Source organism: Colletotrichum truncatum (genome assembly GCF_014235925.2).
Source record: "Colletotrichum truncatum strain CMES1059 chromosome Unknown Contig_0005, whole genome shotgun sequence".
NCBI lineage: Eukaryota > Fungi > Ascomycota > Sordariomycetes > Glomerellales > Glomerellaceae > Colletotrichum > Colletotrichum truncatum.
In genome coordinates, this window is record NW_027222402.1 from 3277727 (window position 1) to 3302161 (window position 24435).

Here is a 24435-nt window from a genome sequence, read left to right on the forward strand (position 1 = left end):
CAACCAAAACGCTACTGCTCTCAAGGAACTTCAGGAGCAAGCGTGCAAGACTTAGGAACTTGAGAAGGAAGTCAACACCCTTCGAGCTGCTGCTAACGTGATTTCCGCCCCAGTCGAAGGACGCGAACGCCTCAAGCTCAACACCCCCTCTACCTTCGACGGGACCCCAGGACAACTTAAAGGACACTTGGTTCAGGTACGGACCTACCAAGCCTTCCACATCAATACTTTCCAGAACGACACCGAACGCGTGGTGCACGCAGCCACTTTCCTACGAGGAAGAGCCCTCGCCTGGTTCGAGCCCCTGCAACAAGAATGGCTCGACAACCCGGTCGAAAAATACAGCGAAGAGGTGAAGAGCATCTTCTTCAGCTTCGCAGGCTATGTTAAAGCCCTGGAATCCCTCTTCCTCGACCCCGATGAGCGAAGGCAGGCCGAGCGAGACCTATTACACCTGCGACAAACCAAGTCAGCCACGCTCTACGCCGCCGAGTTCAGACGATTAGCTGCAAGACTCCATATGACCGACGAAAGCAAGGTCTTCGCCTTCTACCAAGGACTCAAAGATGACGTTAAGGACGAAATGGCCAAGTTAGAGACACCCCCCAGTTTCCTTGCCTACGTCGAACATGCTATCAAGATCGACAACCGCCTCTACGAACGACGAAAGGAACGAGGAGAGAAAAGACAAAACCCGAACTCAGGACGCAAGTACCAATAGCAGCCTCAGCACAAGTTCAACAACCAGCGGAACGACAACAGACCCCGCAACAACTAGAACAACACCCGACAAAGCACTTCCTATAGACAACACAGCAGACCCATGGACCTCAGTGCCGCTACCAAGAGCAACGACAAGAAACCTTGGAACCCCAAGTGCTACAATTGCGAAAAAATAGGACACATCGCCAGAGACTGCGGACAACCCAAGAAGCCCAACTGGAAGCCAGTACCCGAGCGAACCAAGCAAGCTAGTATGGCAACTAAGACACCCCACGCATCCCTATCGTGGACAGGATGCTACGACGACAAATGCCCTGTACACCTCAGCGACAAAGAAATGACAGGACACTAGCCCACCAGCAAAACCCTTGCAATGGCCTCCCGGGCCAACAGCAAGATGATCAGAAAAACCACCGAACAACTTAACGGGAGGCTACAAGTACAACAACTTGAACCCGCAGGCTCGTCAGCCCCACGCATCACCTCAAGGCAAGCCACCTACGACAATCCCATAGGTTACGATAAAGAAACCCGACAAAGGATTAGAGACTCCGAAGCACAAGTTCAACGCGAAATGAATCGAATCAGGGAATTCGAGAACGAAGAAGATTTGGATAAGGAACCTGAATATCAGCACGACCCCCTGACTAAACAACAAATCCTCAGTCTCACCAGCAACTGGACGTTTGGAGAAGGAGAAGATTCACCCTACGACTCGGACGAACCTCGTGACGTTGCCCGCCAACGTGCTCAGACGGAGATCGCCTATGGGCTCACCCCCAGTGTAGACGACACCAGCTCTAAAGAGGAACCCGAGAAGGACAACACCCCCGAACGCATTGCACACAAGCAAGTAAATCAGCACAATGATAAGCAATTCATCGAACTTTATGGCGTGCTAAACATGGGACCCAGGACGTACTACACCCCGCAACTCAGGATCGAAGATCACCCCTACCTCAGAATCACGGACCCAAGCCATCGCTACCTCTTTTGGGCCCAGTGCTTCTTCGACCACTGCGAGACGCACATGGGAGAAAAATACGAACACCACTTCCAACCCAGGAAATACGACAACACCCCCCTACGAAACGTCTACACCGCCCACACTCTCACAGGGTGGGAACTCAGGAAGTTCGACGGCAACATCGCCACGTTCACCCCCAGCCGACAATACCCCATGAGGTGCACCCACGACAAAAACATGAAGTGGGAAGAATGTCGAACAGACGAATGCCTCATCCACGCAACCCAAAAGGCAAAAGCCTACAGACTCCTACAAGAAGGATCGAGCCCCCCGAGGCTCCGATTCCAGGAAAATCGCCTCACGAAGGCACGACGAGAAGGGAAGCATATCACCTACCCAAGACAACTAAAGCAGTCAAAAAACTAGACTCGCCTACCGATGAAGGACCGAGACAGGCAACAACGACAAGGTCCATCTGTCTAGCATTCCTAGACCAGAAAGTACACCTGCAACTCGCAGTTACCATCAACGACACGACAACCATCGCGCTCATCGACAGCAGAGCCGAAATGAATTTTGTGTCACCCCAAGCGGTGAACCGACTACGACTACCATAGCAGAAGAAGGAACACACGTACCAGCTCAGCAACATAGAAGGAGAACAAGTCCAGTACGAAGGAGGAACTATCAAAAACGAGACTACGCCCCTCGAGATAAGTTACCTAGATCGAAACGAACAACTCCAATTCGACATTGCCGAACTCGGTGCATACGACATTGTGTTAGGAATACCATGGCTGGAAAAGAACAACCCACGGATAGATTAGAGAACAGGCCAACTCCATTGGGACAACGACGATCTAGTCCCTGAGCAGCCCTGCAGAACCTAGGCCTCAAACAGATCCACCCACCAAAGAACAGCAAAACGATACATCTGCTACCTCAAGGCGAAAGAAGCCGCATCACGACTATTAAAGCAAACGGATCTCGAACAAAAAGACGATCCACTTCTGTCTATCCTAGAAGAATACAGAGTCTACGAAAAACTCTTCGCAGCCGAACTGGAAACCGGACTGCCCGAACACACGAATTTCGATCACGAAATCCCCATTAAGGAGGGGAAGGAACCCAAGTTCAACAAAATTTACAGACTTAACCTAACAGAAATAGAAGCCCTCGACAAATACCTCGACGAAAACCTCGAGAAAGGCTATATCAGAGAATCAACATCACTAGCAGGAAGCCTAATCCTGTTCGTACTAAAAAAGAACGGAAAACTACGACTTTGTGTCGACTACCGAATGCTTAACGAAATGACGATTAAAAATCGGTACCCGCTACCATTAATCGAAGAACTACAACGACTCCTCCACGGAGCCAACTACTTCACGGCACTAGACCTCAAGGGTGCCTACAACCTCATCAGAATAAAGCAAGGAGAAGAATAGAAGACCGCCTTCAGAACACGCAGAGGACATTTCGAGTACCTCGTCATGCCTTTCGGTCTCACCAATGCCCCAGCCACTTTCTAGAACATGATCAACCAAGTTCTCAGGAAATACGTGGACATCTTCGTAGTCGTCTACCTTGACGACATCCTCATCTTCTCACCAACGATGGAACAACACAAGGAGCACGTACACCTCGTACTTCAAGCCCTCCAAGACGCCAAACTCCTGGTTAAACCCGAGAAAAGCACATTTCACACCCAAGAAGTAGAATACCTCGGATTCACCATTACTCCCGGACACATCAGCATGTCTAAAAAGAAAGTTCAAGCCGTTAAAGAATGGCCGACACCGACGAACCTCAAAGAAGTCCAAGGATTCCTCGGATTCGTCAATTTTTACCGAAAGTTCATCGGACTCTACGGAAAAATCAACGCACCCCTCACAGACCTCAGCAAGAAAGACCAACCATTCGAGTAGAAAGAAAAACAGGAAACCGCCTTTCAAACAATCAAGGACCGCATCACCAGCGAACCAGTCCTGATGATTCCCAACCCACTAGAACAATTCGAAGTAGAAACAGACGCCTCAGATTTCGCGCTAGGAGCACAATTATCTCAACGAGATTCAGAAGGACGCCTACACCCCTGTAGCTTCTTCTCACGCAAGCTCCGCGGATCAGAACTCAACTACCAGATCCACGACAAAGAACTCATGGCAATCATCGAAGCATTCAAGGAATGGCGACCCCAACTCTCAGGAACCATCCACCAAGTACTTGTGTATACAGACCACAAGAACCTAGCCCACTTCACCACTTCGAAGGAACTCAACAAACGACAAATCAGATGGTCAGAATTCCTCTCAGAATTCAATTTCCGAATCATCTATCGGAAAGGATCAGAGAACGGCAGGGCCGACGCCCTCAGCCGACGACCGGACTACAATGTCCCGGTACCAAACGAGACCCAGGTGATTCTCAAACACAACGAGAATGGAGACCTCGTGCCCGCCACAAAACTCTTGATGATGGCCAGACGATCTAGTGCTAGCTCGACTAGCGGACTGGACGATGAAGCAATCATGGAGTTCCACGCTCGGCCAGCACACGGTCACCAAGGAATCACAAAAACCTAGAAACGACTACGACAACAATATAGAGAAAAGGTCACTAGAGAACGTGTCGCAATAGCAATTAAGGATTGCAAGGTTTGCCTCAAAAGCAAACCAGCCCGACACCAACCTTATGGATTGTTACAACCTTTGCCTGTGCCGCAAACCGCCTAGCACTCTATATCACTCGACTTTATTGTCAAACTACCGAAGTCTCGAGAACCCCTTACGGGAGTCTACTTTGACAGCGTTCTCGTCATCGTCAACAGACTCACGAAGTACGCCTACTTTATCCCGTACAAGGAAGCAAGCAACGCCGAAGAATTCGCCTACACATTCCTCAAGTATATCATCGCCAATCACGGAACACCTAAGGAAATTGTGTCAGACAGAGACAAGATCTTCACTTCCAAATTTTGGAAATCAATTACATCGCAACTCGGCATCAAGCAAGCAATGTCCACTGCATTTCACCCGCAGACCGACGGACAAACAGAACGAATCAATCAGATCCTCGAAACCTACCTCCGCGCCTACGTCAACTACAACCAAGACAATTAGGTAGTACTACTACCAATGGCCCAATTCGCCTACAACAGCGCAGTAGGAGAAAGCACCAAGGAATCCCCTTTCTACCTCAACTACGGATTCGAGCCAACCGCATACGGAGAACCACGATCAGGCACGTCTGCAGCAATCAAGGCCGTCGCCACAGCCAACCAAATCAAGGAAATCCAAGACAACGCACGAAAAGAACTCGAATTTGTACAACAACGAATGACACGATTCAGCAACAAACGAAGGATTGAGGGACTAACCTTGAAGGAGGGAGATAGCGCCTATCTCATACGGCGAAACATCAAAACGAAACGACCAAACGACAAGTTAGATTTCAAGAAACTCGGACCTTTCAAGATCCTCCGAAAAGTTTCACCAGTCAATTACGAACTCGACCTACCCGACACGATGAAGTGTTTTCCAACATTCTACATTTCGCTACTCGAACCAGCACCACAAGGATCACAGACAAACGACCTCATCATTATGGAAGACAACGAACCAGAGTACGAAGTCGAACGAATCATCGACCACCTTGAAGAACCAGAAGGATACCAATACCTCATCAAGTGGAAAGGATATGGTCACGAAGACAACACATGGGAACCAGCCAAGAACATCACCAATGCGAAGGACGAACTCGCGACCTACTGGCAACAACACCAAGAACGAGAAACGACGCCAGCAGCGCCAGCGACACCAACCCCGACAGACAACACTGGTTACCAACGCATCAAACACCCACACAGACATGTCAGACCACCAGCAGAGGCAGACAGACCGCGACAAGGAAAACCATTTATTCGCCTAGGAACACCCGAACCCAACTAAGACTCCCCCGATAAGAAGTTTGGAGTACCCGGATTCCAATCACCGAAGACGGCATCCAGGTCTACCGCACCAAAAGCACCCACCGACTATGCCTCAAGAACCAAGGAAGACTCGGCAAGAGAAGGCTCCGCTACCCCCTCTTCAGCCACCACCGAGGTCTCCTTGCGACCTTTTTTGAACACTATTCGCTTAGCCTTGCGAACACGATCCAACTTCGCAAGTGTCTCATTCACTTCGGCCTGCGCCTTTTGCAGCGCCTCCATCCTTTTTCGAAACAATTCCTCGGTTTCTTCCTCCTCATCGTCCAAACGCCGAGATTCAACCATCAGACGTTCCACTATATACGAATTAGCACGAGCAAAAAACAAACAGACCCAAAACCACACGAACGTTGACAGATCGCATCATCGGAAGCGTTACACGAACGACGAGTGCCGCCCACCGCGACACACTCTCCACAAACCAAGGAACCGGGCAGCATTTTACAGCGCAATCCCTTAGACCGACAGCGACGACAAGGCATGACCTCAAACCCGTTCTCCGCAATGTTAAGGGAACGACGATAACGACGAAGAGTGGAAATCGCAGGATTTTCAGAAACGCGACCTGACATGGTGTCAGCATCATAGGTAAATCGGGAAGCACGATTGACGGATCCCCAACCTGGGACCAACGACCTACTTATGTTGGGTCTTAAGGACAAGACCTTTGGAGAGAGGACCTGATGTTACGACCCGTAAACAAGGATAACAGCTGAACGACCCACTTGGGCGTCGGGCGGCTAGAACATTGATTGATTGATTGATTCCTACACGGTTATGAAGCCGCTCTTATGCTAGCAGCTATGCCCGGAAAGCGGGGTTTGGCAGACAGCCGAAGCATCGACGATAAACCGCGACGCCCCACTTCGCCCTGTTGTTGGATCAGGACCAGCTGTCCCCAAGCTCCCACTATGCTATCTATTCTTGTGTATTTATGCCCTCTGTTGAAGATTGTTGTCCTCCTGCCTGCTCTCTCGCTTGGTGTTGCCTTCTAGAATCCTTCTTTCGCGTCCTCCTACTTCGGTTCTGTTAGTGCTAGGCACCATGTCTGGTTCTGTATACCTATAGTCTCCCCCCAGCCCTCAGCTTCGTCTCTTTATCTTGTCCGCATCCTCTCAGACTCGCATGTGCTATATCTCAGTTGAATCTGTAAATCTTTTTGTTGCCTCATGCTGGGTTCCTATGTGGCTCTATGTTTCCATCTTTCGACCACCACCTCCATCCACCGCCTGGAGTCGGACTTAATCCGCAAAACACAATGCTCCAACCGCTTCGATTCGTCCGATTACTAAGTATGAGAGCTCGTACACAGATTCCGCAGACATTGTCATACGTTGAAGGGGCGACAATCCTTCTTCGCGGAGGGGGCGACAGGGGACCAATCTGTCTGCAAACTGTAGTATTTTGTGGCATCGATCGTAGCATGCCTGGTGTCTAGTGCTTTCTCTATGCAGGAGGTGATACCGTTCTGTCGGGCTTGTCGTCGTTATTGTCGCGGGACGTTGCAAACTTTGTCGGGGGTGATAGGCGACCCATAACCTATCGGTGGCTGTGGTGTTGATGTTTGTTTGGGCTTGGTCGTTGTGCTCACGTGATAGCCCGTGACTCAACCGCGGTGGTGTCGATGGTGTTGTCTATTGACGTGTCATACTTTGTGGCTTGCTCTCGAATTTTTCGTGGTCAGAGCCCGCCCGCGGCCACGAGCAGGCTCTTTGGGAGCAGAATCAATGCCGAGGATGACATTATGCCCAAAGTGACCTCTGAGAGCGCGAGCGGGCGTGGTTTGATCAATTTGATGCTGTTTTCAAAAATTTCGTTCTCGCTGTTGTTGATGTTTTTTGCTCCGGGCGGCTAGAACAGGACATTTGTACTGCAGGATCACGGGAACAACAGGGACTCACTCGGGAACGGAAGAACTATGGTGCAAGTCACGTGACGATAAGATAAGAGATTAGATCCGTACGCCAAGAATACGGAGTCCGTCCTTGGCACATACGGGATCCGTATGAACGAGGAACGGACCCCGTCAGGATCAGGAACGGTAAAACAAACAAAGGGTACTGTTCGGACTTGTATATAGTATGACCTGAGCTCGACTCATAGTCAGACTTCCATAGCTCTTCAGCAATCAACTTTGTATTCATCCTCAGGATACTTTCAGCTTACCTTTACTGCGAATACTTGTTGAGCCTAAGATTGATCACCTTAGCCTCTGACTACCGATCTACGACACAGCCTACGACCTACGAACCAGACTTACGACACGACAATACTGTTTACTAGCGTCAATCCCCAACTTCTGTTAGCAGACCCTACTGTCGGATAGCTGACCGTAACACTTAGCTTAGCTCACAAATGCCGGAGTGGTTGCAGCATCCGTGGTAACGTCCCACACCCACTTCTGGGCACCCCCCACATTTGGGCACCCCATTTACACCAAAAACGCCGTTTTTCGAAATTCTATATTAAACTAAATACTTTACTTATTAAAGAGAATAAATATATGTTAAATAGATTAAGACTTAATTATAATACTTAAGTAGCTATATACTAGTATTATTGATAATAAGTATTATAAATTCAAGGTTTAACATTTATAATACTAATTTACCTAGCCTATATCTTAATATATAAAATAGGTAGAGATATTTAACTAATATGATTAGAATTTTTAAGTAAGATATAGTAGATTTATATATTCTTATACTTAGTAAAAAATTCTTTAAGCTTAGAATAATATTTTAAAATTTCCCTTAAGAAAAGTTTCTATTATAGAATTTTAACCCTTAATTATACTATATTTACTAAAGTAATACTTTTAAATCTCTTTTAGATATAATTATATACTTTTAATAAGTATAAATATTAATTTCCTAGATTTTTTAAATAAGTATATATAAGCGAAAATATATTTTTCTAATGTTAAGGAATACTAGTAAGTTACTAGTATCTACTAACATTTTAAAGCTTTTAGTTTTAAACTTCTATATTATAACTATTATTATATTTAAACCTTTATAAAAAATTAGATGGCTATAATTATACTTAACATAGTTTATATATATTTTCTTTTCTTAGTAAGTATAGTAGTTAGTTTAATATAGAATTTCGAAAAACGGCGTTTTTGGTGTAAATGGGGTGCCCAAATGTGGGGGGTGCCCAGAAGTGGGTGTGGGACGTTAGTGGTTCAATGCCCGGCATATGCGGCTAGTACGGGGTAATTGGCTGCCGTCGTAACCGTAGTTGGAGGTGGGCCTAGGATACGAAAAGAGGCAAAATATGCGGCCCTGTAAGACTAGTCAATAGGGCTGACGTTTAACAGAGCGAATAGTGATTAAGTATGGTCAAGGCGACCGGAATTATTAGTCCAACTCTTGAGATGTTCTCGCTTCCAGTTTCCCCTTAATCTATACTGGACGTCTCCCCCATACCATCCTACGCTACGGGATGAGGCCATGTACTATTCGGGTCATTCTGAACCGGAACCACCTTGGCTGTCTGCCGAGCAATCTCCTTCAGGGGTCAATGTAACCATGTGTCAATGACGCGTTTCGGCAGCCACCAAGCGGAACGAGGGTCCCCGACTTTGGCAATTATTCCGTGGGGCGCTTGGAGACAACATGGCCGCGCCTATCGCGTATGGTGATCACGGGGAAGAAATAAGAAACCCCGGAAAAAGGGAGATATAAGAGTAGTAGAAAGTTCAGACGATTCTGCTAACTTCTGATTAGTATATCTAAGGCATTACTTCACTTCCTCTTCGACCTTTGGATACACCCATTTATACGGCAGGGTCCGACTTAGAAACAGCAGCCGCATATCGCTTTTTCCTGCATACGACCGAATTCCCATCTCTGCTGAAGATGGCTCCCATGTGGAAAACGCTTCTCGGCGGCGCCGTTGCCGCCATGTCCTTGGTTTCCGGCGTCAACGCTGCATACCCTAACCCGGGCCCGGTCTCGGGCAGCACCGTTACCCACGATCCGACCATCGTCAAGACCTCGAGTGGCCAGTACATCTTGGCATCCACGGGAGACAACATCGCCTTGAAGACGTCTTCCGACCGCACCGTGTGGCGCGATGCCGGCGCCGCATTCCCCAACGGAGCGCCATGGACAACGCCCTACACCAATGGCAATCTCAACCTCTGGGCACCAGACATTTCCTTCCGCAACGGAAAGTTCTACATGTACTACTCCGCTTCGACATTCGGATCTCAGAAGTCGGCCATCTTCCTGGCTACGAGTTCCACTGGTGCTTCTGGATCCTGGACCAACCAGGGCTTGGTCATCGAGTCATCGGGTGCCAATGACTATAACGCCATCGACCCCAACCTCTTCGTCGATACTGACGGCAAGTGGTGGCTCTCGTTCGGTTCTTTCTGGTCGGGCATCAAGATCATCTCCATCAACCCAAGCACCGGCAAGCGCTCCGGCACCAGCATGACCTCGCTCGCCAAGCGCGGAGGCGACAATTCCATCGAAGCCCCCTTCATCACTCGTCGCGGAAACTACTATTACCTGTGGGTGTCTTTCGACAGATGCTGCGCCGGTGCTTCCAGCACCTACCGCACCATGGTTGGCCGCTCCACCAGCATCACCGGCCCGTACGTCGACCGTGCCGGACAGCAGATGCTGTCTGGCGGTGGCACCGAGGTCATGGCCAGCCACGGATCCATTTACGGACCTGGCCACCCATCTGTCTTCACGGACGCTGATGCTGATGTGTTCGTGTACCACTACTACACCGCCAGCAACGACCACCGTCTCGGCATCAACCTCATCCGCTGGGACTCGTCGGCCTGGCCCGTCATTTACTGATCCAGTCCACCTGGTTCTGGACGCTGTGAAAGGGGCGCTTATACGGCCTCGGATAAACCGGGGCTGCATTTGCTGTTAATTATTTCCCCGCACAGAAATGGTCCATTCTAGTACAAAGCTTATTTTATGGAGGCGCGCTTCCTGGTACAATCCTTCACTGTATTTAGTTTAAATTTCATCACTGAATTTATGTCGCAAAGCTGCCACGCGACCCTTCAGACCATGCTTGTCCTGAGCCTCAACGTGGTGCCGTTTATGTTGTTTCAATGAGTAAAACGGCCGGAATAACGACACATCCATGTATACATGCGTTTACACACACATGAGATAAAGCTTGCAGCACGTACGCAGGCATTACATTTATATAAGAGCATAAGTTTGCAGGAATAGTGTTCTGTGTCAGCCGTCTTCAGCTGTGCGAAGAGATACCTTCGGCCATCAGCTCAACGGGGCAGCCGACGCTGCAAGAGTAGCATAGAACAGCTTCGTACGGCCCATAATGATCATGCGTCCCTCGCCCGCAAATTGAAAGTTGGCTGCGACAATGCCGGTGTAGATCTTTCCGATAAGCTTGCCTGAAGGGTTCCAGACATGCACACCTTCTCCACAGCCCGCATACACGTTACCCTTCGAATCACAGTGAATTCCTGTGATATACCAGTTAGCGACGAACTTCAGCGGATAAAACTGTCGACGGCCTAAGTGCTTACCGTCAGGGGCACGGGAATTGACATAAGCGAACGTCTTGCGGTTCTCCCAGGTGCCGTCGGGCTTAACATCGAATCGGTAGCTGAAGCCGAGAAGTTAGACATGTTGACAAAGAAGGTCACAAAACAATGAGACATTCGGGCGGCTTACATCGATGCAGGTCGGGTGAAGTTCATGCCAAACAGCGCACGGCTAATTCCGGTGTCCGTTACATAGGCATAGCTACCATCGGGAGAGAAAGTGAGACCTAAATAACGGGACTCGTCAGATCTCGGCCACATTTCGGCGATTCCAAAAGGCTGAGCAGTTAATGGCGGCATTCTTACCATTGGGCAGCGTGAAGTCGTCTGCGACGACAGTGAGAGCACCGGTAGTGGGGTTCAACCGATAAACCTGGTTCCGCAGACCAGGCTCCGGGCGGAAGTACTGGTAGAATCCATACAATGTATCGGTGAAGTAGATGTCGCCATTGCGGGGGTTAACAGCAACATCATTGAGTGAGTTGAACTGCCTTCCGAAGAAATTGTTGACAAGCACTTGAAATGTTCGTTAGTTGTGGTCCAATTTCCCATGGCATGCAGTACCCTGCGCGGGAGGAGTTACTGACCAGTAGTGTTGTAAGGTTCAACAGGGTTCATGAGATAGAGTGCGGAAGCAATCCGATCACCCTGTCCCTCGCCGGCGAAAATGATGTTGCCTTTGTAATTTGTACCTCCTGTAATTTCACACTAATGAGCAACCGTGAGAACGTAGCGATTAGAGAGGGCAAGTTTACCGTTGGGGTTGATGACCTGCGGGTTTGACGGCACGGCTGTCACCGTCACTTGCTCGGCTGTATGCGACCCAGTTCGCAGTGCCTCCGCATCCGCGAGGGATATCTTTTGGACGATTGAAGACTTGTTCAAGCCCGTTCCAGCCGCAGGTGCTCCGGCATTCTGAACGAAGAACATTTCATCCGTTGGGGGGTACCTAATTCTGTTAGCTTCTGCAGTCATGAACTATATCATTTTTTTTTAGACTTTTATATACCATGTGACGGCCTCGTGAAAGAGAACATCGGACTCATTAGAGGCAATCAGAGTAAGCGAAGGGTCGCTGCCAATGATATCGTAAAACTCCGGGTCATAGACATGGAAGGGCTTCTCCGTGAGAGACTCGTGAGTCACACCGGGCCAGAGGAACTCCTAAGGTTCGTTAGTCGTTGTTACACCCCGACCTAAGACCATTGGTCTCTGAGTTAAAATCCATACCGTGGTGGCATTAGCTTCAGCTGGAGGCAAGACCACCTCAAGATTGTTGAAGCTCTTCTGATCGATGATCTGGGCCTTCTCCGGCAGAGGTCGCTCTGCAGGACCCAGTGCCTGAACACCGGCAAGAAGGCCGAGGCCTTCCAGCAGAGCAAGCCTAGAAGCAAATCTAGTGAAAACCATTCTGTCCACGGGGTTCCCAGTCTCGGAGCCTAGCTTCTCAGAAACCAAGTCAAAATCCGATCGATCCGACTCAACCCTTATATCCTAGTGCCAAGCTCCTAGGTCCCCGTTTCCCAGCCATCGCAAGCTAGGATGAGGGGGTGCCAGGGCCGCATTTTGTTTACAACACAAATCCTTGCCCAGGCCACCGGATATGGATGGGGGCAAAATGAAATGCATAGTGTTCGTAACACAATGCCGAGCACAGAGCTTGCCCGAACAGCCCTGCGGCAGTTGCTCCCTCGCTCGCATCGGAGTTATTACGTAGGCATTTTGGTGCATATCCGCTGCTCAATCTTCCAGAGCAGGGGTTACTCAAAATCACATGACCCTTAGTGGATGGAAAAACATTGCGGGGTGCGGGGTAAAACAGAACGAAGGTTGAGGCCGTGATGATCAACCAGGTAGCTTAATTTCATGGATAACCTAATTGACGATGCTTGTATTTGTAGGATGATCACAACTCTTGAGAAAGCCTCACACAGCTGAGCATGTCAAAGATATATATCGATAGAAGGCCTGCATAAGATAAAATTTTGTTGATTTGCCAAGCTCGGCTGGCTGCAAAAACCTGAGTCGTACCTATCTCAGGTGGGCACCGGCGGAGTGAGGGCGGAGTGCAGGTTAAGCGGGGCTGGTCCTAATACCATGATTCTAGATGATCACTCTAATCTGTACCACTCCTATGCAAGTTTCAACATATGCACATATATGATACCGATATTTTCAGTCAGAATCTTCTACTGTTGACGCTGATTTACGGGCACTCGATTTGTCTCGATTTGTTTGGTTCAAGCAACGATATCTGCCGAGGTGGAGGCGATACCCTTGGCACAATTCCCCGAGACCTTGCATAACACCCTCGCGCGGAAAAGACCGACAGACTCCATAGGACGAATGATATACCGGATAAGCAACCGTGTCGGAAAACAGTGATATGATTGAGCTTCAAGGGTTGAAGCGGGGCTATAATTTAGACTTAATTCAACAAATAAACAATAGCATCATATAGAAATGGCGACACCTCATTCATTATAATAGGGAGGGAAAAGGCTTTTTTTTTTTCACTAAATATGATCTGGCCATAAGGCACCAAGTAGCAAACGAAATGAACTATCTTGTTAGAAGAATCGATTGTTGTTGGCTTTCTGACTTGCACGGGCTTTCACTAGTCAAAGCTGAACAACAGCGAGAACGAAATTTTTGAAAACAGCATCAAATTGATCAAACCACGCCCGCTCGCGCTCTCAGAGGTCACTTTGGGCATAATGTCATCCTCGGCATTGATTCTGCTCCCAAAGAGCCTGCTCGTGGCCGCGGGCGGGCTCTGACCACGAAAAATTCGAGAGCAAGCCACAAAGTATGACACGTCAATAGACAACACCATCGACACCACCGCGGTTGAGTCACGGGCTATCACGTGAGCACAACGACCAAGCCCAAACAAACATCAACACCACAGCCACCGATAGGTTATGGGTCGCCTATCACCCCCGACAAAGTTTGCAACGTCCCGCGACAACAACGACGACAAGCCCGACAGAACGGTATCACCTCCTGCATAGAGAAAGCACCAGACACCAGGCATGCTACGATCGATGCCACAAAATACTACAGTTTGCAGACAGATTGGTCCCCTGTCGCCCCCTCCGCGAAGAAGGATTGTCGCCCCTTCAACGTATGACAATGTCTGCGGAATCTGTGTACGAGCTCTCATACTTAGTAATCGGACGAATCGAAGCGGTTGGAGCATTGTGTTTTGCGGATTGAGTCCGACTCCAGGCGGTGGATGGAGGTGGTGGTCGAAAGATGGAAACATAGAGCCACATAGGAACCCAGCATGAGGCAACAAAAAGATTTACAGATTCAACTGAGATATAGCACATGCGAGTCTGAGAGGATGCGGACAAGATAAAGAGACGAAGCTGAGGGCTGGGGGGAGACTATAGGTATACAGAACCAGACATGGTGCCTAGCACCAACAGAACCGAAGTAGGAGGACGCGAAAGAAGGATTCTAGAAGGCAACACCAAGCGAGAGAGCAGGCAGGAGGACAACAATCTTCAACAGAGGGCATAAACACACAAGAATAGATAGCATAGTGGGAGCTTGGGGACAGCTGGTCCTGATCCAACAACAGGGCGAAGTGGGGCGTCGCGGTTTATCGTCGATGCTTCGGCTGTCTGCCAAACCCCGCTTTCCGGGCATAGCTGCTAGCATAAGAGCGGCTTCATAACCGTGTAGGAATCAATCAATCAATCAATCAATCAATCACTAGTCAAAGCTGATGTCAAACGCTGGGGAGCAATGCCAGTAATGCCGCATGTGAAGCGCTGAAGCGCAGGTAGATCGTTAGATAGATGGATTCAGATAGAGAGATGACATCAAAGTACTTAGACAAATTCCTAAGTTTAATCATAGTACTTATAAGAATAATATCGAATGAAGGCTACTGCGAGGTGAGAGGAGCTGTTGATAAGGTTAGTGGTAAGTTGTCGTGATATACTTTTTCCAATGAGCCGATCTATGATTAACTCCTCATTCGACTTTGTCCCGATTGGCTGGTCACCACGTGTTCATCCTTGGTCCCATTTCGAGATGACCAATGCTTCTGGAATGGTGCAGCGATGAATTGATTCTCAATGCCGCGTTGTGCATGATTGTGGCGTCGCACTTCATTGTTATCCACGAAGATTGCGTCGAACAGCCAAGACATAAGTCTCACTTCTGACACCCTACCATCAGGGGGCCGTTACCACTCATAAAATTATCTGCATCGTTTCTGGTCTTGAAAGCCTTGGCATGCATACTTCTTTCATGCCGCTGATAGTAGAAATGTTCTGCGTATATTGTCTCTACTTCGCCAAGGCAGAATCCTAATGGGACACAACAGTTCTCTTCTGTTTCCCGCTAATTGGGTGACTTCAATCTCTAATCACAGATTTGCGTATCGTAGTCTTTATATTTTAATATTAAGGGGGGGTTTAAGTCTTCGAAAGGCAGTCAGGAAGCCTACTTAGTTGATCAAAATGAGATATTTACAGTTATACGATCCGTCTCTACTGCTCAAGCCCAATGTATAGCGATCTACTCCTTAGCAGACGGTTTTGCCTGAAGCCTGAAAGAATGTGTGAGAATTTCTCTCCTGGGCCGAGCCTCACAAGGGGTTCCAGGAAGGGCGTGCGGCCGATGTTGCCGGCTGAGGCGTTCACTCACGAGTTCACTGTTTTCAAACAGAGTATTTGGATACATTTTCGTCTGATAATATGCATAGAAAAAGGCCAGTAGACATGTCGACTTGACATACTTCCAACATGATCAGATGAACCGCAGGATAACTTCAGATGTTCATGGATCTATGCTAAGCTTATAACATGCGTAGATTAGTGAGTCAGAGATACTGTCAGTTTTATACTGCAATAATATATCACTGTTATACATTGGCTAGATTGAGTTATTTGCATTGATAACGGTAGAATCTTAACGACTAATTGACGCGGCGGAGACTCTAGTTTGGCAGGTAGAAGGCTCAGCATCAAGTAAACTAGAAAATGCACCAGGAAGACTTGTGAATTGAAAGCAATTTGAGAGCTGAGCCATCTTTTAATTTCTTTAGCCTTTTCTTATACATATTTTATCATTCAATTAGTATAACACGTTTCCGTGCTGTGCGCCCCAAGCCAAGGATTAGCCCAGTTCATACTGCTCAGTTTATGACGACAGTATCAGTGACCCATGAGTAGACCGCGCTTTTGCGTTAATGGTGTACATTCTATTCAAGTTGAATTACCCAAACACCCCGTGTTAGAATTCCTGTGATCTGTGTCCAATCTGAGCTATTGAGAGTGCAATTTCGGCCACCGGCTTCGCAAAATGCTGACTTTGAAGTACGTAAGCAGCGATTAAGTCGTTTCCGTTCGCCATTCCCCCTGCACATAAATCATTAGTTTTACGCTGATATCGATTTCATCGACTCATGGTGAGATGGGTGAAAAACATACCACTTGACCAAAGATTACCGTCCTGAGTCCATCGAGATTTGTCACCTACTAAACGGACATCTTTGAATCCACAGTTAAGAGTGTTTCGAAAACCTTGTGGTTCAGCTATCGTTCTCCCTTTTAATAATCCAGCATCTCTGCAAAGGGCAATACCGCCTGAGATTATGAGAATATCTGTTGAATCATCTTCGGCATGCCCACGTAGGAACTCCATGACCTCCTTGTCATAGGTACCTTCAGTTCTGGACCCAAGCACCACAAGAATGTCTAGTCTTCCTGGTTGAACTTCATGGTCGCTGATGCAATGTGTTGTTATGAGACGAGCATTTGCCGAAGCAGGAATCGCCGTGCCAGCTGGCGAGGGGGAAATATGAAAGATTTCGACGTTAGGTGCCATGTCAATGATAGGTTCAGAAAGATCTATAGCTCCGAGGTAAGGTTTCCCCATCATTTCGAAAACATCTATGCATGCAAGATCCAGAAGCTGAATGTGGCTGGTGACGAAGACTCCTATCTTGACAGTCTCCATATTCCTGCAAACTAGAATCGAATTATCGCCGACTCTGCGTATTTCGAATGGTTGAGTAGTGTGCGACATTAGAAATTGTAAACAAATGTTGTCTTTTTGGTGCTTGTTGTGACTATCATGCCTAATGATCTAAGTTTATTCACTTATTATAGAGCAAGACTAAGCCAGCACTGTCATGCCACCAGAGATAACTGCGCTATATCTCTAACCTCTACAACGTGAGCTATTCCGGAATCTCACGAGAAATGCGAGCTGCCTAGAATGGTAACTTCGACGAAACCCCAGTAGCTAGGGTGTGATCTGGCAGGTCAACTTGGGGATTGATACGGCAGTTGCCCCTTCCTTTGCCGGAATGAACCGGGGAGCTGGTCGTCTGACTTCGCGGCTAAGACGTTAGACCGAAGACCGAACAGCGAATTTACGTGCGTATATGCCATTAGTTGTGTATGTTCATGTACCCATCAGCCCACGCAAATGGCGTGACTTTCTGAAAGCCGAACACGAATGCGAGCGAGCCCCTCTTTGTATCCTCAAAACTAGACTTTCTGTGCAGTAGTGTGTCGCTCTAAAAGGAAAGTTTTGAAAAAGCCTACGGTTTCTCGACTTTTCACTTATTAGCATTGAGAGAGATTTGCGATGCAATTTTGGCCTAGTTTGATTGTAATGATCGCGACATCGTGTCTTTATCAGATCAAACTTGCGTCACTTTCAATGATGTGGATTTCACGCTCACTTTAGCCAGTAAGCTACGGTGTATAGAATGGCCATAATGGATCTAGCGCTGTCGATATGTAGAAATCTACCGCTTGCCTTGAATATGCCTCGCATCCTTCTACAGTTGACAGAACACTTTGAGAAGTGATTATCGATTACATATGTTCCAACCATTTTTAAAAGAGTTTCATCAGATAATCGCCCAAAATGAGGTGCGGACGTTTTAAGCTCAAGGCAATGGCAAACGTTTCTGGTTGTGAGGCAGAAGCACTTCACCAAGTCGTGGGAAGTCGGCACAAATCAAAGTTGATTCTTGCCTACCTTGTGTACCCATATCTTTATAAGATGAGCTAGGCAAGATCGTTGAAGCCTAGTTCACTGTTACGAACGAGTATTTCTGGGGAAACCGTGGGTATGCTTAGACAGCAACCTTCCTTTATCCGCGAAATTTTGTTCATACCACAAGTCGTTGACATGTGAACTACAACATGATAATGCGGACATGTTTCCAATCAATAAAATAAAAACAGCAGCATTTTCTCATTCCATAATTGTTGCTCATTGAAACTGGAGACAACAGGAACACAGCAAATGTGCATGACACTGCAATATACGAAAAAGCCTGGAGATGGCAGCTCGACTGTCAGCGAGCCGTGGGAGCTGAATGGTGGAGAAGAAGGCGTGGACCCATGCAGTCTTGCGAGCAACACCAGCTGAAAGAAAAATAAACGCGTCACTTAGTTTGTAAGCAACTCTTGAAAACGGACGGAGTTTAGTCCGGTGATTCGGCCGACGGTAGGCCGGATTTACAGCAAGTGTCAGCCAGCTTTTTAATTTAAGTTTGGATGCAAGCAGACAGGGTATGAGCCTGGTAAAATTTGGCATAGCTTGTACTAGCGTACGGAATCCAGGCGAGTAGAATATGAGGATCGGCGTGGGTGGAGAAGTTGTAGTGGACTTTGTAGTTACAACGTCGCTTGTAGTAGACAAGCTATGCGACGAAGCTAGGCACGCGAACATATGCTATATCGCTATCAAATCTGAAATAGCGACATATACACATACCTAGTTTTACCCACCTTTGACCTTTGAAGTAAACTATTTGGTTGGCCAGAAAGGGCTTGGCTAGCTCTTGGCTGGCTAGGTGCCCTTACCAGAACCTACCAGCAGCCATCTGGCATTTCATGGATACACTATGTCAAAGTATTGTATCCTAGGAGGTATGAACCATACACTGTACCAAAGCCCAAGGGAGATGAGGTATTTGAGCGTTTGCTAGTACGATTAGTTTGGGACGGGTTGTGAGGCTAAGGAGATGATCAAATGGTAAAGGCAGTGAGAAAATGATATGGTCTGATAGCAATCCTTCAAGTGAAACGGAATCTATTCCAGTGCCAATTGACGAAGGTAATTGCAATTGAAACGAACCCTTCGTGTAGTCCTGAAATGTTAATTATGGGCATCAAGCTTGTTCGCCGATCGGGTGTCACATGGGATGGAGCAGGGGATATTTCAGCTCACAACTGCATCTGACTTTCTTCCTTGGCGAACCTCCCAGCTTTGAGGAAGAAACCATACTCGAAAGATTGATGTGGTCCCGAATTTGTTGCATCGGAGATCGTGTCATGACGACAGCGATACTTTAGGTGGGCTTCTCTGCCAGCAAGGGCCATCCATTCATGCCCATCACGGCCAAGAGCGTATGCGTATATAAGAACATTGAAACCTCGCTCATACTACACAGTGCTCCAATTAACCATCAAAAACCAAAGATTTGCACCATAATCAACAATCCAAAGAACTTTTATAATGGAAACTGCAATGTCTCTCTACGAGGAAGCCCATGCCAACCCCGCCGGACCCGGTGATTCTCGCCCAACCGCACTGCAAATTGTCAAAGACCAAGAGCTGGAAGGCAAACTGAAAGGGAAAGTTTTCGTTATCACAGGTACTTCATCGGGCATCGGAATAGAGACGGCGCGGGCCCTCTCAGTCACGGGAGCTACTCTCTATCTGACGGCGAGAAACGTTTCCAAAGCCAGGTCAAACCTCGTCGACGTCCTCAATACGAATCGAGTAGAGATTGTTGAGATGAACCAAGAGTCTCTTCAGTCTGTTCGGGACGCTGCGAAGGAAATTCTAGCAAAGACTGATCGAGTCAATGTACTCATCAACAACGCCGGGATTATGGGTATTCAGACACGTCAGCTTACTCAGGATGGGAACGAGATGCACTTTGGAGTAAACCATCTGTCGCACTTCTTGCTTTTTCAACTGTTGAAGCCAGCTCTCCTGGCTGCTGCTACCCCGGAGTTCCCGTCTCGCGTCGTCAATGTTTCCTCTTCAGTACACAGAATACGGGGACTCAATGGGAGTGGCAACTACAACTTTTCGGTAGAGAATTACGACCCCACGGCTGCATACGCGCAGTCCAAGACAGCGAACATCTACATGACGAACGAGATTGAGCGCCGCTATGGACCCAGCGGAATCCACGCGACGAGTTTGCATCCTGGGGTCGTTGACACGTCCATATCGAAAAATTTACCAAAGGCTCAGGTGGACGCTATACTAGGCATGGAGAAAATCCAGAAAATGTTGAAAAGCCCGGAACAGGGGGCCGCGACAACGGTTTGGGCTGCTGTTGGCAAAGAGTGGGCTACTCGTGGAGGAATCTACCTTTCCGATTGCGCCGAAACGAGCCCTGAGATGGAGGGAAGCGATTTAAACGATACGAGATATCATGCTCGCCATGTGTTTAATCCCGAGAGCGAGGGAAAGCTTTGGAAGGACTCACTGAAGCTTGTAGGTTTTGAAGAGGACCCGTAGAAAGGCTTCCTTCCACAAATGTACCAAAGACGGGAAATGATTGGCCTCCAATCTATGTTTTGGAGGAATACACAGCGCTGAGTATAATTGGGATAGGTTTTACATTACTTACATTGTTACCTAATTGCCTATGTAGATAAAATACGACCAACTGAACTTTTCAACGTGCAACTAATGTGGTGTCGTTATCAAATGCAAGAAATCTTCTGCCATCCAGAAACAGGTCTTGGTGGAACTAACCTCGAGACTGAACAAGTTCAGTTGCCTAATTAGGCATGTGGGCAACTTGGCCGAGCGGTCTAAGGCGCCAGACTCAAGATAAGAGGTTCCCACCTTCGCATCTTCCCCAGAACGGGGCGTATTCTGGTCTCGAAAGAGGCGTGAGTTCGAATCTCACAGTTGTCAATGCATTTTTGCTGGTTGGATCGAGATAAACTTGTCCATCCACACAAGTGTTTTTTATTAGCTCTTGAAGCGTTTTCTTACCTGATGGATACTCAAATACGTCGTGCAAGAGGTCCTAGCAGCGCCCTAGGTAGGCAGTAAAATGGACTTTAACCAACATGGTTCAATTGCGTATTATTTTAAATTCTAGGACAAGCGCTTTTTGGGAACGTGATTTCGCCTTTTCATTGCCCTAACGAGGGCCATTATGGTGTTGATTCCTTCAACAAGCACTCAATTACTTCACATGAGTCAAGAGTCGAAGCTTCGGAGAGTTTTTTTTGAATGTCGGCGCCGAATATCACCAGCAATTGCTTGGTTTACAAATCTACCTAAGGGAATGACCTCCTTATTGTCTTCTGCAAGTTTTCCAGTTCTATAAAGTACCCTTTCCCATATCGCAAAAAAATAAAAAATAAAATAAAGACATAACCCGGAAGAATTACTCAGCAGTCAGGAACACTGACTGGGATGTTAAAAGGCACACTTGTTGCCAGGCCACTCAGACTCGTCTCCTTGAACTCATTCCTCATTCCCTTGGCCGTCAGACGCATCGCCCGGATTGCGTCGTCCAACCGCACCTTCTGCGTGCCCGTCTCGCTGCTCAGGGCCAAGTTAGCGCTGGAGATGGCCTTGATGGCACCCAGAGCGTTGCGCTCGATACACGGCGCCTGCACGAGGCCGCCAATCGGGTCGCACGTAAGGCCGAGGTTGTGCTCGATGCCGATCTCCGCGGCCTGCTCAATCGCCTCAGGGCTGGCCCCCATGCACGCCGCAAAAGCACCAGCCGCCATAGAGCAGGCCACACCGACCTCAGCCATGCAGCCGCCCTCTGCTGCAGAGATGGTTGCGCCACGCTTGTAGAGCATGCCGATGGCGGCGGCTGTGAGAAGGAAGGTCGGGATGTCACGCTCTGGATCATCGCTGATGAATTCGATGGTGTACTTGAGCACAGCGGGGATGATACCGGCGGCGCCGTTAGTGGGTGCCGTTACGATGCGCCCGCCTGCGGCATTGGTCTCGTTGACCGCGATGGCGTAAACTGTGAGATAGTCCATCGTGGGGAACGTGGTGCGGCGAGACGGAGACGGGGTGATGGGGTGGTCGAGGGAGCCGAGTACCCTTGGCGGAGTTCGTCGGCCCGGGCCGAGACCGAGACTTGTCTTGTTCTTATTGACTGTTGCAGGGGACAACGTCGCTGCCAACCCTGCTGATCCGATGAGCTGGGCGTTCTCAGTGGTGCTCTTTGAGGCGGCGCCGTTTGATGCATGCCCAGCCGTTGAATACAACCCTCGGGTCAGCCTCCGATATAGTGCGGGTGCTCTCCGGTGGAGCTTGAGGGATCCCGGGAGCTTGGTGTCCAATGGCGCTTGCACACTTTCCAGGATGCTGGTGTCCATGACCTGCCAAATCTTGAAAAGCTTGTGGTAAATCTCGTCGTCCGTGTAGCCATGGCTCTTTTCGTTTTCGTAGACAAGCTGAGCTATGGTGAGATTGTGCTTTCGGCACAGCGACAGCAAGCTTGCCGCGTCTCGGAACGGGTACCGAGGGCCCTTGTCACCACCCTCATTCTCCTTTTGAGCATTCTCCGAGACATCAACGCCGTTAGTTTGGGATGCGACAGGGGAAAGGCCCGCTTGTGAGTTTTCCAGAAGTTTAGTGTCGTCTGAGGAGTCCTGGAGGGGCTTGACTTCAGCGCCAGTCCGGCGGTCTCCAGCAGCGTCAGATCGTCGAATTTCTTTGTAGAACATGTTCTCTGCCAAGTCGACCGGATGTCTCCCTGTATTTTCATCTGATTGTGAGTCGGGGGCTTCCACTTGGGTGACGGACGACGATGACGACGAGACATCAGGGTTGATAGATAAGGCGCCGTTCACGACGAAGCCACCACCGACGCTAAACATGTCGTTGGTAGCGAGTACGTAGCCTTCTTCGTCAAAAACGGTGAAGCGCATGCCATTGCTGTGCATTGGTAGTTTCCGTCCCCATTCCCAGACGAAATCACGCTCGTAGTCGAAGGCAACCTCCTTGCCCTTCCCCTCAGGCAGCCCATGGCCCAGGTAAAGCTTCTTTGTGTTTTTGATTTCGGTAAACCTCTCCGGAACGTACGCAGTATCGACTGTCTCAACGTCTGCGCTCTCCAGGCCGAGTAAGAGGGCGGAAGGTGTCATGTGGCCCTCGCCTGTGAGGGCTAGACTCCCGTAGATGGAGACTCTGATTTTGTGGACCTTGTGCAAAAGATTTGCCTCTGCCAGATCAGCGACAAAGATATTTCCGGCACGCATTGGGCCGACAGTGTGAGAAGATGACGGGCCAATGCCGATGGAGAAGAGGTCAAAGGTTGAGATGACGGCATGCTCATTGGCGGCTTCGCTGTAGCTGCCCGTCTCCTCTTCATCTTCGGCAGCATTACGCCTCCGCGATGTGGTGCTCAGCAGCCGCCGGGACTGGATGCCCGGCAGAGCTGAAGACTTTACTAGACCCAGAGCATATCGTGATGTCGCGGTGTCGAGAGTACGAGGCAAACGACTTCCAGTGATCAAGGTACTCACTCCGACCCGCGTTAAAGCGCGTTGAGCCGATGCCCCACGTTGCAGGGCCAGCTGCCGGATCGCCGAGCAGCTCATCGCACTCCCAAAAGTCCACGGCGATTGAGGAAATATTTATCAATTGAAAAGACTTATGTCATGAACGAAAGAAGGTTTAAATGGAGGGATGAGAAGAAAGACTTTATTCTGACGGGAAGCGGTCTGGGGTAGGCCGAGAGATAAGACCCCAAAGCTCTCCCTGTATCTGGGGTAAGACAAACATAAGCCCCAGAAATCCTAAATCTGACCAATCATTGGGGCGGAATTGACAACCCCAGTGAGGGGAGTTCTTGATATGGAGCTATGGTACGTAATAGTCTGTCCTTTTTAAATGGCAGTAAAAAAACCTTGATCGTCTCATGGCATATATTTTGTGGTTGTTAAAGCCGAGAACCTACGGGTGGCATCCGAGTCAGTGTTGTCGATTAAAAAAAAAAACACAAAACATATGCACCAACGGGAGTAGGAGGATGACGTTGGTTCGCCATTACATGGTTCTTCATCGCAATTGGACCAAGAAAAAGGATGCCATAAGCGGCGTTAAACCCTTTCGGGGAGGCCGTCATCAAGGAGAGTCATCGCTGTCCAGATAACAACAGCCAGATAACACAGCATTTCATCTCATTTAGGCTTCCTCTGAATCATCGAGGCT

General features: G+C 48.5%; 10 protein-coding genes across 10 annotated transcripts; 5 read left to right on the top strand and 5 right to left on the bottom strand.

Moving 5' to 3' along the window:
• Positions 1-823: 823 nt before the first annotated feature.
• CTRU02_208950 (reverse transcriptase domain protein) lies at positions 824-1075 on the top strand (the record flags this gene model as incomplete). The annotated part of the gene is made up of 1 exon (XM_036726099.1): positions 824-1075. The coding sequence occupies one exon, from the start codon at positions 824-826 to the stop codon at positions 1073-1075; it is 252 nt and encodes an 83-aa protein (XP_036582292.1).
• A 21-nt stretch (positions 1076-1096) lies between these two features.
• On the top strand, positions 1097-2116 carry CTRU02_208951 (uncharacterized protein; the record flags this gene model as incomplete). The annotated part of the gene is made up of 2 exons (XM_036726098.1): positions 1097-1221; positions 1312-2116. 2 exons carry the CDS (start codon positions 1097-1099, stop codon positions 2114-2116), a joined length of 930 nt encoding a protein of 309 aa, XP_036582291.1.
• A 3610-nt stretch (positions 2117-5726) lies between these two features.
• CTRU02_208952 (uncharacterized protein) lies at positions 5727-6048 on the bottom strand (the record flags this gene model as incomplete). Its single annotated transcript, XM_070205178.1, has 2 exons — positions 5727-5978; positions 6031-6048. The coding sequence occupies 2 exons, from the start codon at positions 6046-6048 to the stop codon at positions 5727-5729; spliced, it is 270 nt and encodes an 89-aa protein (XP_070061253.1).
• Positions 6049-7305: 1257 nt separating this feature from the next.
• On the top strand, positions 7306-7536 carry CTRU02_208953 (uncharacterized protein; the record flags this gene model as incomplete). The annotated part of the gene is made up of 1 exon (XM_070205179.1): positions 7306-7536. The coding sequence occupies one exon, from the start codon at positions 7306-7308 to the stop codon at positions 7534-7536; it is 231 nt and encodes a 76-aa protein (XP_070061254.1).
• A 2008-nt stretch (positions 7537-9544) lies between these two features.
• Positions 9545-10501, top strand: CTRU02_208954 (secreted arabinase; the record flags this gene model as incomplete). Its single annotated transcript, XM_036726095.1, has 1 exon — positions 9545-10501. One exon carries the CDS (start codon positions 9545-9547, stop codon positions 10499-10501), a length of 957 nt encoding a protein of 318 aa, XP_036582288.1.
• Positions 10502-10939: 438 nt separating this feature from the next.
• On the bottom strand, positions 10940-12639 carry CTRU02_208955 (evolved d-pantonohydrolase; the record flags this gene model as incomplete). Its single annotated transcript, XM_036726094.1, has 8 exons — positions 10940-11148; positions 11212-11291; positions 11360-11456; positions 11536-11745; positions 11817-11924; positions 11985-12178; positions 12239-12393; positions 12460-12639. 8 exons carry the CDS (start codon positions 12637-12639, stop codon positions 10940-10942), a joined length of 1233 nt encoding a protein of 410 aa, XP_036582287.1.
• A 1489-nt stretch (positions 12640-14128) lies between these two features.
• CTRU02_208956 (uncharacterized protein) lies at positions 14129-14497 on the bottom strand (the record flags this gene model as incomplete). The annotated part of the gene is made up of 1 exon (XM_036726093.1): positions 14129-14497. One exon carries the CDS (start codon positions 14495-14497, stop codon positions 14129-14131), a length of 369 nt encoding a protein of 122 aa, XP_036582286.1.
• A 1985-nt stretch (positions 14498-16482) lies between these two features.
• CTRU02_208957 (ThiJ/PfpI family protein) lies at positions 16483-17208 on the bottom strand (the record flags this gene model as incomplete). Its single annotated transcript, XM_036726092.2, has 2 exons — positions 16483-16607; positions 16680-17208. The coding sequence occupies 2 exons, from the start codon at positions 17206-17208 to the stop codon at positions 16483-16485; spliced, it is 654 nt and encodes a 217-aa protein (XP_036582285.2).
• Positions 17209-19731: 2523 nt separating this feature from the next.
• On the top strand, positions 19732-20751 carry CTRU02_208958 (putative short-chain dehydrogenase; the record flags this gene model as incomplete). Its single annotated transcript, XM_036726091.1, has 1 exon — positions 19732-20751. The coding sequence occupies one exon, from the start codon at positions 19732-19734 to the stop codon at positions 20749-20751; it is 1020 nt and encodes a 339-aa protein (XP_036582284.1).
• Positions 20752-21641: 890 nt separating this feature from the next.
• On the bottom strand, positions 21642-23822 carry CTRU02_208959 (l-serine dehydratase; the record flags this gene model as incomplete). Its single annotated transcript, XM_036726089.1, has 1 exon — positions 21642-23822. The coding sequence occupies one exon, from the start codon at positions 23820-23822 to the stop codon at positions 21642-21644; it is 2181 nt and encodes a 726-aa protein (XP_036582283.1).
• Between the last annotated feature and the right edge of the window lie 613 nt (positions 23823-24435).